This window comes from Xiphophorus couchianus, chromosome 10 (assembly GCF_001444195.1).
Source record: "Xiphophorus couchianus chromosome 10, X_couchianus-1.0, whole genome shotgun sequence".
Lineage (NCBI taxonomy): Eukaryota > Metazoa > Chordata > Actinopteri > Cyprinodontiformes > Poeciliidae > Xiphophorus > Xiphophorus couchianus.
Genome location: NC_040237.1, coordinates 11,377,184 through 11,397,468, shown reverse-complemented (window position 1 = coordinate 11,397,468; position 20,285 = coordinate 11,377,184). Strand labels below are relative to the sequence as shown.

Below are 20,285 nucleotides of genomic sequence, written 5' to 3'. Positions count from 1 at the left end.
AATCAGCAAAATGCAAAGCAGCTGGTAGAGATTAAACGCCTCACCCACGGAGCTGATAAGGTTGAGAGTTGGCCCAACCAGTTGCTAGGACGTGCAGCATGACTGCCACGTCCTCACAGACAGGTATGGGTGGCTGCACAGGTGGAGAGGAAACAGGGCTGGACATCAGAGCCGGTCCAAGCTTTTTTGGGTCCCTAAGGACATTTTCATTTGGGGGCCCCTACACTTTGTCAACACCAGATCTGATTTATCCCTGCTAAGCTACTCTGTGTGTGCGTGACATACATGTTGTCATTAGCGTCACTTGCAATTTGCTTAGATCATACCAGGAGTAGCAAACTTTAAAAAAAAAAAGTGCATTTTGAAATGCATCATGGTATGCAAGTGTTATAATTGTAACTATTTGAAAGTTACACCAGCTGATAAACACAAAATTAGAATAAACACGTTTGATATATTTCACCAGCAGTGGCAGGAACAGCAGGAAGACATCCACTATTCATGTAACAGCAATGTAAATAATATAGAAGTTGTTATTCAATGGGTAACAGCATTTAGTTTCTGTTATTCAGTCATCTGTCTATCTTGAAATTTTCACATTGAGCATTGCTAAAGTTCACCCCCATCTGCGATAGCTAAACAGAAGGAATACATAATAGAATAACCAGTGTTGGTATTGTTTGATTGAGGGCAAAAACGTCATCATAATCCTATTTTCAGCAGCATGATTGGAGCACCAACATCCCATTGACTGCAGATAAATAATATTTTCTTTATATGGTGACTGTGCACCTCCTTTCTAATGTCACGCTGGGTAAACGCCCATATGGTCCATATTAAACATTTGTAAAAACGGTAAGCCTGGTGCTTGCTGGTAACTTTTGGCTTTTAAAGTTATTAAATGTTAAATCCGCTTGCCACATCCGCTCAGGGACAGCCAGCGGCGGGGCTTATCGAGGCCTGCTCACCGCCCGCTCCCGTCGTCTCCGGGATCCGCATCTAGTCCCCGCCCACGCGGCGGACGCGGTGGTCCGTTACGAGCTAATATCAGCTCGACAGTTTTTCCTCCGGCAGACACAGAGGAGCTGCACGACTGGAAAGGTGAGCAACTGCGTTTGTTAAAAAAAATAAATAAATAAATAAATAAAAATACGGAAGCGATGGCTGCTGGTGAAAGCACTTCCTCCTCTTTGCTGAACTGATGTTGAAGACGTTCATCCGTCAGAAGGAAGCTTCACAGTTCACGGTGATGTGAGAAACAGCGAGATTTAGATCTACTGAGAAACATATTTACATTTTTTTTATCTCGTGGCAGTGGAGCCAGGGTGGTCTGAAAGTATTGGGACTGTGTTTTGGTTGGAAACCCGGGTTTTGCATGCGTGACTTTTAGACGTAAACAAGGGAGAATAAAGACGAGTCGGGAGAGAATGTAGGGAAAAACAGAGAACTGTTCAACGAGAGAGTTTAAAAGCTGAGGCTTCATTCAGTGACATTAAAGCTGCTCCTCCATCCTGTCAGGGTGGCCCGTCCCACAGAAAGGTCAGCTGCCATCAAACTATTTCACCAAAGATAAATGAGGTCCACGAGGATTTCTTCACTTGTCTGGCAGGAAGAGGAATAGTGCCTGGGGCAAATTTGTTTTTCCTGCCACCCCACAATAAACCAGGCACACAACCTCTCCCCGCCGACAGCACTCTTCTTGAGGAAAACAAACAAATCAACATTATAAACTAAGATGTTGATGCGATAACTGATCTTCTTCCAAAGTGTTGTACCACTTATGCTAGTCAAGCAGCATTTACTGACAATCTGAGGAATTTTGTTATAAATTATTTGTAGATTAAATCCAAACAAATGAATGAAACATGTTCCAAAAATTACTGCTATTAAGGTTGGGGTTTTTATAGGCTACAAGAGGCATGTTTGCTAATTTGTCAGGCCCAATATAATTAACCACTAATACCATCCTATTAATTGATGTTACTCTATAAAAACTGAATAATGGGTATAAAAAAAGTATAAATAAGTGTTATATTTAATATTTTAACTTTGACATTTCTAAGCTGTGAGTCGGTAATGATGTCTAGACATGGGGATTACACTAGAAGTTGTAGTGTGTAAAAGAAGAAGATGGGACACCTGTATTATTTAGTTACGTGAGATCCTAGAATAAGTCAAAATCTGCATTTTATTTCTTCCTTAAATGACAGAATTAGACTTTTTTTGAACTTTTTTTTCCTTTTGATTAAATGATTCAACACTCCCACTAATTTTGGGAGATCATTTTCTTCACTTTTCTTTTGTCTTGCACATGTGTCAAAATACAGTTAGGCCTGTCACTATGACAAATTTCGCTGGACGATAAATTGTCCCAGAAGTTATTGCGACAAACCATAATATTGTTGTTTTGAGAGCATTTTTAAGCAATTTAATGGTAATGGCATAATGTAAAAACACATTCACAAAGATTAATAAAATAATAATAAATAATAATAATAAATAAACTTAAATTCTAATGAACATTTAAAACTGGAACTGGAAGACATTTTAAATATAAAACATAAATAAAACAGAAAAAAACTAATAAAATGAATTATGAAGTCTCTGTAAACAAAAATATCTTTCAAAAAAAAGAGCTAGTTGAGACCGAAACACCAGACTCAAGACTTTTGTTGTCCAGTTTTTGGCAGAAAGAGGGAAAAGAGAAAAACAATAAATCCTGTAAATTAAAATTATTGAGGTTGTTTTAATTTATCATGCAAATAATTGATTTTTTGCTTATTGTGACAGGCCTACATATAGTTGCACTTTTATATTTTGAGTTTAGTAAAAATTAGAGGGGCACTGATTTATCAACTAACTGATCTATCAACTAACCGATCTATCAACTAACCGATCTATCAACTAACTGATTTATCAACTAACCAATTTATCAACTAACCGATCTATCAACTAACCGATCTATCAACTAACCGATCTATCAACTAACCGATTTATCAATTAACCGATTTATCAACTAACTGATTTATCAACTAACCGATTTATCAACTAACCGATTTATCAACTAACTGATTTATCAACTAACCGATTTATCAACTAACCGATCTATCAACTAACCGATTTATCAACTAACCGATTTATCAACTAACCGATTTATCAACTAACTGATTTATCAACTAATCGATTTATCAACTAACTGATCTATCAACTAACTGATCTATCAACTAACTGATCTATCAACTAACCGATTTATCAACTAACCGATCTATCAATTAACCGATCTATCAACTAACCGATTTATCAACTAACTGATCTATCAACTAACCGATCTATCAATTAACCGATTTATCAACTAACCGATTTATCAACTAACTGATTTATCAACTAATCGATTTATCAACTAACTGATCTATCAACTAACTGATCTATCAACTAACTGATCTATCAACTAACTGATCTATCAACTAACCGATTTATCAACTAACCGATCTATCAATTAACCGATCTATCAACTAACCGATTTATCAACTAACCGATTTATCAACTAACCGATTTATCAACTAACCGATTTATCAACGCTGATTTCTTTAATTTTGGGAGATCATTATCTTCCAGTACTTCCATGTGAAGTATTGGACCAGTTAACAACAGTCACCCCACTGCTGCCAACTGAGTGACTTTTTTGCTATATTTAGTGACACTGTAGACAAAAAAATAAGTTTTGGCCAAAATCAGAATTGGCAGGCCATCCTTTTTAAAGATTGGTAATTGGAATTTGGCCAGAAATGTGAAATCAATGCACTCCTAATAAAAATTAGATAAAGATATTTGAAAAATAGCGTACTTAAAAATATATATATAAATAAATAATGAATCCCTGTTGTGTTTTTGTACGCTTGAGTGAACCTGGTAAAGATCAGATAATCTGTATCATGTCCTTGAAAGATTTGTTCTTGGGAAAAGATTCTCAGGAGATTTGCTCAGCAGTTGCATGTGGAAACGGTGTTGAATGTCTTTGGACCAACTGCTGGGGGAACGTTTTCACAGAAGGCCTTTCATTCAGTCGTTTTTACAAGCTCATGCTGGTGTCACGTTGGCTCGACTCCCTCTGACGCCGAGCAGGGCGGTTCTTCCCTAAACTTATCAAGGTTTTGCTAAATGAGCAGCTGCAGGCGTGAAGTTCTGGATGTCTGGTCATGTTTTATTATGAAATGCGGACAAATGAATACGCACAGGAAATGTGTTCGACAGGCTTCTCTCCCTGCAGGCTTTGATTGTGCAAAAACGACTAAATAAAGGACTAAATGAATTAATGAGGCAGGATCTTCTGTCCATTTTCCAGCTTTGGAGCTTTTCTTATTGGTTCTGTGAAAACCTCTGTAGAAATTTTGCAATGTTAGACGAGATCAGAGCTCCAAGTTTTGCTTCTTCTGCTTTTTTTTGTCCACTTGGTCAAAAAAATTATGTGAGGTTATCACATAATCAACTGTCTTTTTACAAATACCACTCACTTTTCAGCTGAGATTAAAGGAAGCCTTGAATATTTATTTGTAGATGTTGTTTTTCATCGATTTAATTAGCTCAAGAAATAGTTTTAAAAAGTCTTGTACTTCACAAAGAAAACGGTAAAGGCTGCTAACTATAAAGGAATTTATAAGGATTTAAACCAAAGTAATGTTATAAGACGAGACCTAAAAATAGGTTGTTTTGGCAGCTGCCTAGCAAGGAAGTGCAGGTCCACTTCATTATTTATAAGGTAGGGCTGTGAAGGCTTGGCTTCCTCTGTGCTTCAGCCTGGACTCAGACATAACTAAAAGCAAACACTTTTATCTAAACGGCACGAAAAGCTGGAAAAAAATTGGAAAAACACTAAACTAGCTAATCTACCACACACACTGGTAAACAGATGCAGGTGTTGAATTTTTTATCTTTTATTTTTGTCAGTGGTAAAATGGCAAATTCATGTGCGTCGGCATTGCAGGATTTTGTGTCTTTTACATAATAGAAGATTGCAGGATTTTATTTTTGTTTGTGAAATTATTTTTAAAAAAATTAATTCTAAAACATCACATTAAACATGTCAGGATATCCTAAATAATTGAAGAAGTCTATTGAGTACATTCAGATGAGTTTAATGAGATTTTTTTTGTATGATATTAGTGCAGGTCTTCAACTTGCACTGCTGATTCGACGCCAATGTGTGTATTTATATATTAAAACTTAGACACGAACAGATCGGTGTGGAAGAAAGTACTCAGGTCAGATGAGACCGGGGTTAATTTTAGGACATGTTACATGCTCTGTGTGGAACACATGACCGCCCTCCCCACAACCCACATATTGAAACATGGTGGTGGCAGCGTCATGCTGTGAGGAAACATTCCTTCAGCAGATGCAGGAAAGCTGGTCAAAGCCTGAGCTAATCTGAGCTAATCTGCTAAGAAGAGTAGATAAAAAATAAAAAGGATTGAAGTGTGCACTCTGACGTTGCTCCTTACGTGATTGTGATCCCAGGTCTCCTGAGGACCCAGCGGTTGCAGTGACATGGACAGCCAACGTTCCTTCACACCCTGCAGAACTAACGCCAGAGTCCCGCCTCAAGTGCCGAGCAGAAAATGACTCAGCGGAATGGAATCAGGGGCTCGAGTGATCTCAGTCTCCACTCGGAGACCTTCGACCTGGCCAAAGGTTTGGACCACGACGAGGGGCAGGAGGCGGCTGCTGACTGTGAGCGAGGGCGAGGGAGTGAAAGCGGAGACCCCGTCGCTATAACGGGAGGAGCTGTCACCGCTCCGGATGGCGGCTGGGGCTGGGCGGTGCTGGTTGCAACCATCCTGGTCCTGGCCATGACCCTGGGCTTTCCCTCCTGTGTGGGGATCTTCTACACAGACCTGCAGAACGAGTTCCACGCCTCCAACAGCGAAACATCCTGGGTGCCGTCCATCATGACGTCGGCGCTTCACGCAGGAGGTAAACCGGCTGAGTCATGGTTGTCATTAAAGGCCAACGCTAATATGTGAACTGGACAATAAATCAATGTTGCGATAGAGACACGTGATCAATATCAATAAATAATATGCGTGATTTAACGTTCAATAATTTCACTGGATACGATCCAGAACCGTGCAGCATTCTTGGGGATGCAGGCAGAGGAAAGACTTTAGCCACTCAGTCTCTTATGGCTAGCAAGGTTGGTGGCATCAACTAAACTCAGTCACTCTTTGGTTACCTACCAACAACCTGTTGAGTAACTTGTGGTTACCTAGCAACATCCTGTAACTTGCACAGCAGCAGCTTCAGGTTTCACCATTGTGCCTCATAACTTCTTAAAAATAAAAAAAAACATGGCAGCAGTTTGGCAGCATTTCAGATATTTAACACAACAAAAAGTTTTCTCACAGTATTTTGTGGTGCTGTTGTGATAACGATAAAAGGGACGATTGCTTATTTTTTTACTTCTGTTTTAGGTGACTGTATGTCTGTGACTGCTCTTGAAAAAGACTCCATTTGTCTTCTGCAGGACACCAGTCAGATAAAGAAGTCTAATTTGTATCACTACACTGCACACAGTAACTGGAGTTTATCATAATTTCACATTTATTGATACTTCTTAATGCTCTCATTAAACAAACGGCTGAGAAAATAGCTAACAATCCCAACAATATGGACGGTTTTGGGGCTTTTAAACATTCATTGGAATTCTTCTTGACAACAATAATAATAATATAACAATGTAGATATTAATATGACTGCGACTACAGTTATATTAACATTCACAAATGTAATATCCTTAGAAGTTGCCCTTTTATACGCTACAGAGGGTGGGATAAATGCTTGTATTGTTCAGGGGAACGTGTGAAAGGTGAGAGTAGGAATTTGCGAGTCTTGCTGTGTTTGTGTTGGTTTAGATGAGATTATTTCATGAGAAACCGTGGTAGGCTTATTTCCCAAAGCCAAAACTGACCGTTTTAGTTTTCACAGAGTTCTGCTTTTTGCTCCATCCATCTATTCCTTTCACTTTACCTGCTTAATTATGTTCAGACACCCAGACGGGCTGGAGCCTGCATGTGGTTCTAGGTCAGTAATTTACATCCACTCATCCTTGGCAAGAGTTTCATACTAATTTCAGGCCTTAATGATTCATTTAAGCAATTCTCTTTAAAGGAATATACAACAAGAAACTACAATGAATTTTGAGAACAAGAAATGGGTGAGAAAGTTTTAATTAATTGTGAATTGTTAAGACAAAAAAATTAACTTGAATTCTCAACTTTATTTGGTTTAATATTCGTTTTGAATGTAGCAGAGAAACCAGTCATATAAATTAACTTCTGACTTTGAAAAATGTCATTTTGAAAAATTAAGTTGTTTCAAATTGGTGTTTTCCTCTCACCAGACCAGACATTTAAGCTCAGTTCATATATTTTCAACAGGGTTTTCATCTGGACCATTCCACAAGCTTAATGTTGGCTAATTTGATCTATTCCAAAACCAGTTTGGGTTCTTTGTCCTGTTGGAACAACCAGTTGTGTTCACGTTTCTACCATTTATTTGGAGATTTGAGGCGCAGTTGAATAATTTGGAGGTAGTTCTCCTAGTCTAATATTCCATCCACCTGTAACAGGAGCAGTAAAACGGACCCTCAGCGTAATGCTGCCACCACCATGCCTGGCACAGTTTGAAGCCACCAATATTTTAGCATATTTTTATTTCTGAGTTGCAGTAGGGCAAAAATCTTTTATTAAAGCCTCTTTAATAAAAAAATGTTGTAATTTATTTATTTTTTGCTGTCCTCCACCAGGATTTGACGACTACTCAGAGAATGGTCTGTGCAGCAGTAATGTCAACATCCTCTTTTTTTTTATCAGACTTTTATTCAAGCCCAGTGTAACACATTAAACAGGGTGGGACGGATGTGTGTTCAAAGTTCAGGTTTATCTACACCAAGCAGAAGAAAGTAGCCACCAGATTTATTTTGCATTTTAAGCATGTAATTAGTTGTTGTTTTTTTTCCACTGGATTTTATGTATCAAATAAAATCCAGCAAAAAAGCTACTGTATCCAATTAGCTGTGGTTCAGCAGCGCAGCTTATCTTGGAGAACTGTACGCCACATTTTGATTTAGCTGACCTGATCTCGCTAAACTGGGAATCTGCGAGTGACGTGGAAACAATTATAGTTTACATCAGAAACACATGGAATAAAACATTCACATGTATGCAGCTACACAAGTAGATGGAAAGGTGGTGTAGAAATTACAACTTCTTTAGTCTTATAAGAGATTAAAGCAACGCAGTCTGAAAGGAGCATCTATTATAATCACTTCAGTTAATATAATCTAATATATTTGGCCGCCTAACTTGTCTGCACATGTGGGTAAAACCATCATCGCAGATTGATTTTGTTGAACAGGAAGCCTTTTGATTCAGTTAATGTGTAAATGGAAAGTCATTGACGATGGGTTTGAAGTTTCTCACACGTTCCTCCCCCCTGCCTGTGTCTGGTGTGCTGTGGAGACGGGCAGCTGCCCTCTGCTTCACCTCTGCTGCTGATAACGCAAATCCTCGAGAACAGCGTGGAGATAAGATGCTTTTCTGTGTATTGATCTCTTTTATGAACCTCTTCACGTCACGGTGTGAACTTCCTGTTCATGTCAGATGGGCTTGGATTTGGTGCCTGAGCTTTGTGGATCCACCGCAGACCAAATCTAATTGAAATCATATCGTTGCTGTTCAGCTTTCTGATCAAATCGGCTACAGTAAGCGCTAGAACTGCAGCACTGAGAGTTACAGTCAGGTTTTCAGGCAGTTTTATTGGATTTTAGGGGCAGGAATGCTTTGAGCTTTGAAATGTTCTTAATCCCAAAGAAATGGGATAAGAAGATTTATCTTCATTAAGCTGCACCAAGCTGCCACTTCCTTTCCAGTTTTATAAGTTGAAGGATCTACAAATGTTAGTGTTCATATTATGGACATTAAATGCTAAAAAAAAGCTTGTAATTGTGGCATTCTGAGGTTTTTTTTCCGCTGTTGTTGACTCAACAAGGTCAAACGCTGTCACTGGAAATATCTAGCAGCCTGTAGCTCAGAAACAAAGTTGAGCAGTGTTAACCTTGATACCCCACCCTCTGACATTTAAGCAAGGGGATCTCTGTATTTAATATTCAGGCTTTCAGATTCACAGTGTGAAGCTTCCCTCTCATAAATCATCTATGAGCTGCAGTAAAAGACACGCAACACATTAAAGATCAGAGAAACTTTTCTATACATCTTTTGAACGTGACGTAAAATGTCTTGCAGCCTAACAGTTTTACAGCTTTACAAAATTCCACATGCTGATTGCAAATACAAGAAAGCAAACACTTCATTTCTTAGAACATTCCTTGTCTCAGATTGCAGCTGAGCAGGTTATGTGAAGCAGGCAGGATTAGGAAAGCAGCCTCTGCCTCGTAAGCCTCTACCCTCTACCTCTACTAGTGTGCATTAAACTAAGAGCATTTCATGTGATCCACAGGTCCGTTCTGCAGCGTGCTGGTGGGGAAGCTCGGCTGCAGGGCCACCGTCATGTTGGGTGGGGTCCTGAGTGGGCTCGGAATGGCCGCCAGCTCGTTTACCAACTCCATCGCCGAGCTTTACGTCACCGCTGGAGTGATTACAGGTCAGCAAAGTGATCTATACTGACGACACAAGGTTAAAGATGAAACAATTAATCCGATTAATTTGTCATTGAAATAATTAACTAATTTAGTAATCGATGTAATTGAAGTACACAAGCTCTAAAAAAAAGTTCAACAGATTTGCCCTACATGGAAGTGGGGTCAAGCAGAAAGGATCAAGCTTTTTAAATGTTGATGTTAGAAGGATTTTTATTTTAATTATTAAATGTTGAAGCAGATTAGCTGCAGATGCATCCTTTACTATAAATAATCATACATGTATTAAAGGATTTCTGTTACTGCATTCAAGGCAATATGAGGTTTATTTTCTTATTTAAAAAGGGAATTTATTTTTTTCATCTATGCATATATTTTAATACATTATGGTTAAATAATAAAATGTTCAGATTTTTCAATCCAATTAATCATCAGAATAATAAACAGATTGCTAAAATAATGGTTAGTTGCAGCTCTAGTTGAGATCTTCTGGCAGAGGCCTTCTTAGGGTTTATTATTGGGAAACAATAAACCCTTTCTTTCACTCACACAGTGTGACATCGCCTCTGCTTTTAATATTGATAATTTCAGGTTTATAAAATGTGTGTGGAAATGAAAGCACAGATATTGAGAATTAGCCAAAAAATTCTGATCGGTGCATCACTACGGCAGAAGATCTCAAGTCTTTAATTTTTATTTCCCAGACATTAAAAACAGCATCTCGACTCTGTTTCAGGACTCGGCTTCTGCTTCAGTTTCCAGCCGGCTGTCACCATCCTGGGTCACTACTTTGTGCGTCGGCGTGCGTTTGCCAACGCCATGTCCTCCACGGGAACGGCCCTGGGACTCTGCACTCTGCCTTTCCTGGGAAACTACCTCCACTCAGAGTTCGGCTGGAGGGGGAGCTTTCTCATCCTGGGCGCCGTCCTGCTGAACTGCTGCGTGTGTGGCGCTGTGATGCGGCCCCTTCAGCCCAAAAAGCATCGCGGCCAGCCGCTGATGGACCACACACCTCCGCCGTCAGAAAAGCAGACTAAGCGGGAATTGAGGCTTGAGACCAGATGGAGGTCTTTGGTGGCCTCCGTCAAAGAACACATGGCCTTCGATCAGTTCCTCAACAACCGGCATTACCGTGTGTTTGCCATAGGCATCACTTTTATGATGCTGGGCTTCGTGGTGCCGCTGATATATCTGGTTCCGTACGCCACGGCCTACGGCATGGAGCCGAGCCGGGCTGCGCTGCTGCTCTCCATCCTGGGTATCGTTAACATCATGGTGCGGCCGCCGTTCGCCATCATGTTCAACATGCCCTGGTTCAAAGGGCGCCACGTTTATGTGTTTGCCTCCGCCTTGCTCTTCAACGGGCTCAGTAACTGCATCTGCTGCATCGGGGCCGGATTCCCCGTGCTGGTGGCGTATGTGGTCACGTACGGACTTTCGATGAGCGTGGTCGGGTCGCTGATGTTCACCGTCCTGATGGATATAGTGGAGATGAGGCGCTTCCCGTCGGCGCTGGGGCTGCTCGCCGTCATGGAGAGCATCACGCTGCTTATTGGACCTCCGCTGGCAGGTAACGCACAAAATATCATAAAATGATAACTCCAGCTCACAAAGTAAAGACTGAGGGTGTCCCGATCAGATGTTGATATTGGAAATCAAAAAGTATCGGATCATATAGGCCTATATCTAAAATATCAGTATTTAGTCCACCCCAGCATTTCTATCCACTGTTGATGATTCTTGCTGTCTGAGTAATATCCCTTGATCAAGCCTTTTCTAACATTCTGCACCACAAAATAAGTAAAAGCGTGTGTAATTTGTGCTGACATCATGTCTGGTCATTATTGGTATCAGCCAGAACTCAAAGCTGCAACGCATCGGAAGTGAAAAAGTTGTATCGCGACACTCCTGGTAAAGACCTTTTGCAACATGTCACCTGTTTTACCCAATAAGTCGAAATGCTGACAAGTGTTAGTGGAAAGAATCTTTTTGCAGAAGTCTTGTGGTTCAGTTGCAACTTTGCAAATCTAAAAGTCATGCTGACTTATTCTTTTTAGACCAGCGATGGTCTAAAGAATTATGTGCAATGATGATCAATTAATCATTGCACATAATAAGGAAAAACCTTCACAGTTTCTACAGAAACAGTAAGAAGTAACTTTGTTTCCACCTTCAGTTTGTGCATTTTTGCTTAGTTTTTGGTAGATAAATGGTGGCATGTTGCAACTGTGGAACAGTCTTTTTGTTTATGGTGGAAACATTTGAATCGAAAAAGGCTGAACTGGTATTTATGAAAGTGGATGATGGCTTACTGTAACAGCAAAACATTTTCTTTTCTCATTTATGTCCCCAGTTTCTGTTTTACTCTTGCTGGTCCCAGTAAATTTGTGAGGATCGTTTATTCAGCACTTTTTATGAGCTGAACAAACTCTAGTTTCCCTATTTGAACACAAATAATCAGCAAAATAATATAGTATTTTAATACGATGTCACAATCACTCGTCCTCAGGAGGAAGTTCTCATGTTTGCTTAAAGGGTGATCGGCAAACTGCAGTTTGTTTCCAGTCAAAAAGGCATGTTAAGACAGAGTTGGAAACCTATTGTATGCTACATTATGGAGGAGTGGGTGTGAGCAGCAGCAGAGGGGGAAACGATCGTAAGATTCCTGTCGCTCAGGGTTCGGATGACTATTAGCAGGCTGCTATTTAGATGATCTATGACGCAACAAGTCAGGATCGGTTTAGGCCTGCAGAACACGCGAGTCGCTTCACAGTCGCGAGTCAACAATAACAAGTTAGAAAATGCTAGTATTTCTAGGAAACATTCATAGAAAACATGTAACTTTAAAAAAAATGATTCAGTCACCGTTTAATGTTTTCTACTATTGAATTTCATTCTTTACTTTATTTAAAATAAATGCTTTACTTGTCCGCCTAAACGATGTGCATTTGTGTAGACACCAGTTTTTCAGGCATTTAAAGTGAAAGAAATCTTTTTCATTGTAATTCAGCCTCAGCCAAAATTAAATAAATGATTGAAATTAACTAATTCTAGTCTATAACTTTACTGCTGAATATATTATTGCATATTTTTTAAATTTCTTTTTTGTTTTCAGTTTCATTCTTTTTCTGTTTATATTTTTGAAAATGAATTTAATTTGTGGCACAATCTCATATTAATCACTAAATATTCATGCTGCACATTCTGCCTGACCTCATGTCGTTCATTACTGCCTTCTGCATAAAGTTGCTGCACTTTCTGATAGACATCTTTCCGTTTCCGGCAAACTTTGTTTTCCAAACAGGAAAATGCTTAATGTTGCCACGAGGTTGGGAAGCCACTCGGGATAAACACAGCATTAGGTTTGAGGTTTGTATATAAAGCAGAAATTAATCCTAAACATGAACACTGAAACTCCAAGATGCTTAAACAGCATTCTCAGATCCAAAACAGTCTGTAAATATGTACTTATCAAACATTTACTCATGTAGATGCCGGTGCAAAATGTTTGTGAACCTGAGTTTGTGCGTCTCTATTGTTTAGGAACAAAATGCAAATGTAGTTCACGGAGTACATGGCGTCCCACTTCGTCAGCGCAGTTTACCCACATTTAAATGAGCTGTAATGCATGGCTTCAGGGAAAGTCCATACTTCTGCATCTTTATGTAAATTAGAATACTGCTTTTCAGCAAGTAACATCAGATTCTCAAAGACTAGCGCTGCTCGTGTTAGACAGATCACATGGGGGGAAAACTGGTGATAATTTTGGCTCTGACGCAAAAAAGTCTGCCAGAGAACGAATTCCTGCACAAGTAGAATTCATTTTGTCTTCTAGTGTTGTCTGCCTGATATCTTTTACCCAATTTCTCCAATAAAAGTACGTAAAAGTTGTTGAAAATCAATTTAGTTGCCGTTTAAATGCAGAAAACAAATCTGTGAGATTTGGAATATTCCAACAGATGTTTTACATGCAGAGGCTGAACATGGAGCTTAAATTAACTCTAAAGGTTTGGGTTTGTTGCACAAGTTATGGGAGGTGGAATGAAAAGCATTTGTCCCTCTGGGTGATTAGTGCTGAGATAAGAGGAGGAGGAGAAGGGCTGATGGAGCAGGCAGGAAGTACAGCTAAATATATAGTATTTTTAAATTAGTTGATCTTAAATTGTACAAGTGTTTTCAAGATTATTTCTTTCTTGCTTTCTTTCCTGTGCAAGAATGTGGCTACAAGAAAATATGGCTGCAACTAACAGTTAATTTTGTACTATTATCCTATCAGTTAGTTTGACAATTAATCGGGTAAAAAAAATTGGCACGTCCGGCAGATTTTTTTTATTTGACCACTTACTCCGTTTTATTATACAATATTAGAAAGACATCAAAAAATGCAAATAAACAAATGATTCAGTTCCTTTTTTAAAATATGAAACAGCATTTATTTTGCCCAAAATGCAATAACATAAAATCCCTTTAGTGTACGCTTGCAGCAAAGGATGGACTAACATCAACATGCGAAAAGCCATTTCTGCTGGACTTAGCATCAGTAGATTATAAGGCTAATCTGTAGACTATTTTCTGGATTAACAGATTAATAATTGTCTGGGAAAAAGTGCTTAAAAGAGGTTTAATTATGTTATTTTTTTTTACAGAATTTGAACCAGGTGAAGCCACATATTTACAGACAAATTGTTTTTTTTTACCTCAAATACAATTTTTTGTACAGTTTTGGCTTAGTTACTGCTCTAAGTATGCTGTTTATTTAGCAAATGGTATTTTACTGTGTATACTCAAGTTAAAGATTGTTTATTAACTAATTCAATAATCATTTAATCACGATTAATCATTTTAGCCCTCCAAGGAAGGAAAGCTTAAAACTACTCCTTATGGCAAATGTTTGGCATCTTAAAGTTAGCAGTTCTGCAGCAACCTGTAGCGTTAAAATACTTACTGTCACTGTTTCCTTTGCTACAGGGGTCCTGGTGGACACCACGCAACAATATTTCTACGTCTTTATCGCCTGCAGTGCCGTTGTTGCCTCCTCCGCTCTGTTCCTGATACTGTCCTTCCTCTGGCTGGACAAAAAGGAGAGGAAGGCATCGCTGCAGGGTCAGCTCTCTGCTCAGCCCGAAGCAGAGAAACCTGCAGCCGACGCCCCTCCTGTCTGCGAGTACAGCGACCGGCCCTAGCAGGGAGACGAGGCCTCAGCCTGGGGACGGAGCGTATCACCAGCCTGTGAACCTGCTGCCACTGTGTCCATGCAGTTTTGCAGATTATTCCTGATATTTGGAGCAGTGAAATACTTGGAATGACTTTCACTAGCTGCGTTTCCATTGACCGTATAAATTGTGCAATTTGGAATTGCAAAAGGAAATTTGCTTTATATGAAAAGAAGCTCACATTTTTGGATAAAAAGCTTTTGCACTAGGATGAGGTTACTTTTTCAGCCGTATCAAAATTAGTGTATTTTGAAAAACTGAAAAGGAAAAACTTTTTTCGCATCACACGAGTCATGTGGTCAACCAACAGATGTCATTACTGGTGGAATAGACGAAGACAACGACAGGATGTGGTAGCATGATGATGCCGTGGCATGTTTTTTAAATTTTTTTTATTTTTGAATGATTTATGGCGTGAACAAACTTATCCACATGTGAACTTAATTGCGTTTCTTATTTAACAGAAACACTGCAGTTGTGAAATTCTGTTTTTTCAACAAAGGTTTGTGCACATTTGTAATGGAAACACAGCTAGTGTTGGTTAAAGTTGCTTACCAAAATGAACAAATGTGCACTTACAACATGAATGTGATTGTACTGTTTATTGTAAAATGCTGCTGGTCTTATCCACGCCATCTGTATCACTAGACTATTAATCATGCCAGGACGTTTATAAGAAAACAAAACTCACACTAATTTCTGAATCTTTGCTGGATTTATCTTTATTTTTGTCTTTGAGTTTGCATCGGTGTGTACGGCAAAAATCAACTGAGGTAGGAACCAATCACACCGAGGCGTCTGATCACCCGCCTGTTTACTTTTAAGCAAAAGTCCAAAGACCAAACTCAGATAACCCCAGAAGAGCGTTCTTGAATTTTTCACTTCTTCTGCATTAAGATTTCAGCACATTAAAGGACAAACGTTAAGTGCGTTGCCATGTTTGCACAAACATCTTGTTTTTGTTTGATTTGGTGCCTGCAATTCAAAGGTGTTCACTGAAACTGAAGCACAATGGAGAAAAAAGCAACTAGTTAGGAAATGCACCAACGTGGCACTAAAAAAACTGTAACCTTCTGCACCTTGAATTTGTGTGATGTAGCATAAATAAATGATTTCTTCGTCATAATCAAACTAATTGTTAAACTTTCAACTCCAGCTGTCTGACAGGATTTGTTTTTTTTTCACATATAAAACTTCCACCGTGTTTTACTGTTGGTGTCGGGTTGTTCTCTGGAAAAGGTGCCTTTGTTCTGCACAATCTGTTTTTATTCGCCAGGTCCAGAGATTTCTCTTTACTTGATGTGCATAACTAGCCAACTGTAATCCAAATGTTTGGCTTACAAAACAATAACTTCTTAGGAACCACCAGACCAAATATCTTGACTGAAACTTAGATTTGCATCTTAGATTTGCATCTGTGCTTTGTCTTATTTCATTGAAATCCTTTGGTCTCTCCTAAAGTTCAAAAATAAGCTGCCACGAGCCCAATTGAGTGACCCACCTGGTGAAGCTTTATGGAAATTCTGTCTGGAATTTGACTCACCACCTTAGCAGAATCAAAAATATATTTAAATTGTTTTGTTTCCCATCACTGGCTTTGAGGAGGAACAGGACTGCCGTAATTTATTCAGATTCCAGTTCTGATGGGAGATTGGGAACAAGCTTTGTCCAAATTTGAACTGAAGAACATGGAGGCCAGTATTTCTGGAACCAAAGTGGCTCAGCAGCATAATGCTGCCACCACCACGCTTAACAATTTAGTATTTTAAGATTTGAAAGTCCCACCTTGACTCATCCAATCATACTGAGGCCAAATTTCTCTTTGTCTGACCAAACAATTATGTTTTTCCTTTTTGAATATCCTGTAATTTTCAGTTAAGCTGTGTCAAAGCCTAAAGGATCAAGACAAATGAATCCAAGTTTGTTTGAACTAAATTGTCTTATGAGACTGATAAATCTATTGATCGTAGAGACCTACTCCAACGCTTACATGCTTAGAGATTCCTCTAAGAATAAAGTGCAAAAATGAAGCTACGGTAAGCATATGGATCCACAGTACACTATTACTGAGATGAGATTATTACACTGCCACTTTAAGGCCAATGAATTGGTATGCAATACATACCAATTTAGACAATGTCAAAAGTAAAAGCAACTAAAATTAGTGAAATAAATTGTTTGATGCTAATGTAATTTATTGAGATGCATCTGTATTTGAGTACAGGGACATATTTTGATTTGTAGTTTAACTCTAGTATTGGACTCAAATAAACATTGATGTGAATCAGCATCACTTTAAAGTACCTAGCAGTTTGACCAGGGTTTGTTTTGGACTTTTTAAACACATCAAGTTTAACATTTTCCAATAATTCAAATATAATCTATTTTAAACCCCTGAAGGTGTCAGAAAATCAAAAATAACTTATTGTTTTAATCTGAAACAGGTCATGTTTGTTGCTCTCTCATTCTGTCATGGAACGGTGCCTTTTTACGTAGCTGGTTTATTAGGAAAAGATGGTCTGCAGCTGCTCCCTTTTCACAGATGATTCCTTGTGTTTCACAGTTTCTACTGAACCGATCTCCAAAATGGTGGTTTATCTTTTCAATAATTACATGTTTTAGTTAACAATGAAACAATCACTTCGTCCATATATGTTCAGAGCTAATAAAATGAGCGAGAAACTGTTGAGCATTAAAGAAATATTTCAGAATATTTCAGGTATCAGATGTGTCCTTGTAATGAACTGTTTAACCAGACGTTTATTACTTATCAGAGGATTTGTTAGCACATTTTGGAGTCTTGCTGTTTACCAAATTATATCTTTATAAATTCTTTATTTATACATTATGATTTAGGGGAAATAAATAGTTGAATTTTGAAATTGTCCTGTGTGAGTTTTTATGTGTGTGTTCTTCAATTTAGATAACAAAACTGTAAAAGTTTCCGGTTATTGGATAGACTGTAAGCTCTAGTTTTATTTAAAAAGAAAAGCATTTTTCAAAGCTATTAAGATATAGTGAGTGGATCATCGAAGCTTACAGGCTGGTTGGAGAGCATTAAAAATAGAAGCAGCGAAGACGTTCATGGTAACTCTGGAGGAGCTACAAAGATTCTCCACTCAGGTGTGAGAATCAGTTAAATTGTGCCATTTTAAATTCTATTGTGCAATCCATAAGTAAAAAGTAGAAATCTTAAGATATTCAATTTAATGTGTGCCACAGTCAAACACCTTTTCACTCAAGAGGTGTTTCAAAAGGTGTTTTATGAAAAGAATAGTCAAGGACAATAACTGATTCAATCAGTTACTTAGTAAAGTCTGATTCAATGTTGAAAATGTCAGACAAAATATAAAGAAATGTACAAATTCAGACTAATATGGAAAAAATATGATTACAAAATAAATTTTGAGCAGAATAAAAACTTCCAAATAATCTTTTTTAAATATGAAACTTATGCTTACAGTAATGTGTGTTTGAACAGAGCAAAGTAATTCCAATGACAATATATGATATTATCCCTTTCATGCATAGTGGTCACTACAGTGGACAGCTATCTAAAAGCCATTTTCTTGTGCTTCCTGTGGATTTTTATGTTATAAATGCACACAGACCACTGAAGTGGACATTAATGCATCATAAAATATACCATCAACTACTGGCCATCAGCTGCAAATGCAAGAAATTATTTTTGTTAAATACAATATGGCCGACAGACAAAAAAGCATGAGAACCGACCCGGTCCCTCCTTCTACTGTAGACGACTCGTGCAAGTAAAAAAAATATTGTGACATCAGATAACCCCTAAGGAACAATACTACTGATGTATTTTTCAAATAACAACTTTGTATTTGGACAAAATTACAATTGATCACATAAAAATAAAAAATAAAATAAAAATATTTTTACAAAAAAATGTTCCTACCTTTTTTATGCCTTAAGAAAAGAATTTTAAAAAATGGAAAAAAAATTCTGACACAAAGGATCATAATTCATGCATGAGAGGGTTAAAGTATCTTCAATTGATCTCCAAATGGCACAACAGACAGAAAATCACATTAAACAGAACAAAACTTGTATACAAGCAAGGGGTGTAGCTTTAACATAAACCGCAGTGTCTGTGTCTCATACATTTTAATTAAAACATGTTTGTCCTTTTTCAGAGAAGTTACACACAGACAAGTATGCAATGTCCAGAAACTTCATTCAAGTAAGAGTAGGAATACTTTGTAATATTACTCAGGTAGAAGTAAAAATAGTGTTTTAAAAGTACAATATTTCCAAAAAGTTACTCAAGCAAATGTAACTCAGTAAATGTAGTTAGTTACCACATCAAACCTGGGAGTAGTGATGGACTCTGACCTGAAGCTTCAGAGCCACATTAAGACAGTCACAAAGTCGGCCTTCTATCACCTGAAGAACATTTCCAGGATTAAAGGACTGATGTCTCAGCCAGATCTAGAGAAACTCATCCATGCGTTCATCTTCAGTCGTATTGATTATTGCAACAGCGTCTTCACAGGCTGTCCAACAAATCAATCAAACAGCTGCAGCTGATCCAGAACGCTGCTGCTCGCGTTCTCACTAAAACCAGGAAGATAGAGCACATAACACCAGTTTTAAAGTCCCTCCACTGGCTCCCTGTAGCTCAAAGAATAGACTTTAAAATACTGTTGTTAGTTTATAAATCACTGAACGGCTTAGCACCACAATACATTAAAGATCTGCTGTTGTTGTATCAACCTTCCAGACCTCTCAGGTCTTCTGGTTCTGGTTCTGCTCTGCATCCCCAGAACCAGAACCAAACGAGGAGAAGCAGCTTTCAGCATCTATGCACCACAAATTTGGAACAAACTTCCAGAAAACTGTAAAACAGCTGAAACACTGACTTCTTTTAAATCTCAACTGAAAACCCACCTGTTTAGAATTGTATTTGAAATGTAATCAATTACAAATTTATTGATGTAACTTGACTTAATGATTGATTCTATGTTGCATTGTGATTCTGTGTTTGTAATGATGTAAAGCACTTTGAAATGCCTTGCTGCTGAAACGTGCTATACAAATAAAATTTGATTGATTGATTGATCAAACCTAAAACCACCTGAGAATGTGAACAGACTTGAAAGTTACTGATCAGATGTTTTCCATTCAGTCTGACTGAGTTTGAGCTGTTTTGTCGAGAAGAACCGAGGAAATGTTAGTGTCTAAATATACAAATCTGGCAGAGACATACTCCAGAAGAGCTGCAGATATGGCTGAAGATGGTTAAATTTTAATTTAATTTAATTTTTGTATATTATCGGGAAGGCACTGTACAGTGTATAATATATTCTTCTCGATACACTGCTGCCATCTTGTGGCTGAATTGTGAATAACTCCATTGCTCGGCTGCAACTGTCAAAACTTTAATTTAAAACCAT

At 38.2% G+C, this 20,285-nt stretch overlaps 1 protein-coding gene across 2 annotated transcripts; it reads left to right on the top strand.

Annotated features, from left to right (window-relative positions):
• The first annotated feature begins 946 nt into the window (after nt 1-946).
• slc16a5a (solute carrier family 16 member 5a) lies at nt 947-17,747 on the top strand. Of its 2 annotated transcripts, XM_028029824.1 has the most exons (5): nt 947-1,101; nt 5,515-5,970; nt 9,514-9,657; nt 10,389-11,222; nt 14,621-14,835. In XM_028029824.1, exons 2-5 carry the CDS (start codon nt 5,616-5,618, stop codon nt 14,833-14,835), a joined length of 1,548 nt encoding a protein of 515 aa, XP_027885625.1. In that variant the 5' UTR covers nt 947-1,101; nt 5,515-5,615. The 2 variants fall into 2 exon arrangements, with proteins under 2 accessions (XP_027885625.1, XP_027885626.1); XM_028029825.1 differs by lacking the exon at nt 947-1,101 and having other exon boundaries at nt 5,616-5,970; nt 14,621-17,747.
• The last annotated feature ends 2,538 nt before the right edge of the window (nt 17,748-20,285 follow it).

Coding starts and splice junctions, on each gene's coding strand:
- slc16a5a (XM_028029825.1), top strand. CDS start 5,616: ATGACTCAGCGGAATGGAATCAGGGGCTCGAGTGATCTCAGTCTCCAC. Junction 9,658..10,388: donor CACCGCTGGAGTGATTACAG/GTCAGCAAAGTG, acceptor ACTCTGTTTCAG/GACTCGGCTTCTGCTTCAGT. Junction 11,223..14,620: donor TATTGGACCTCCGCTGGCAG/GTAACGCACAAA, acceptor CCTTTGCTACAG/GGGTCCTGGTGGACACCACG.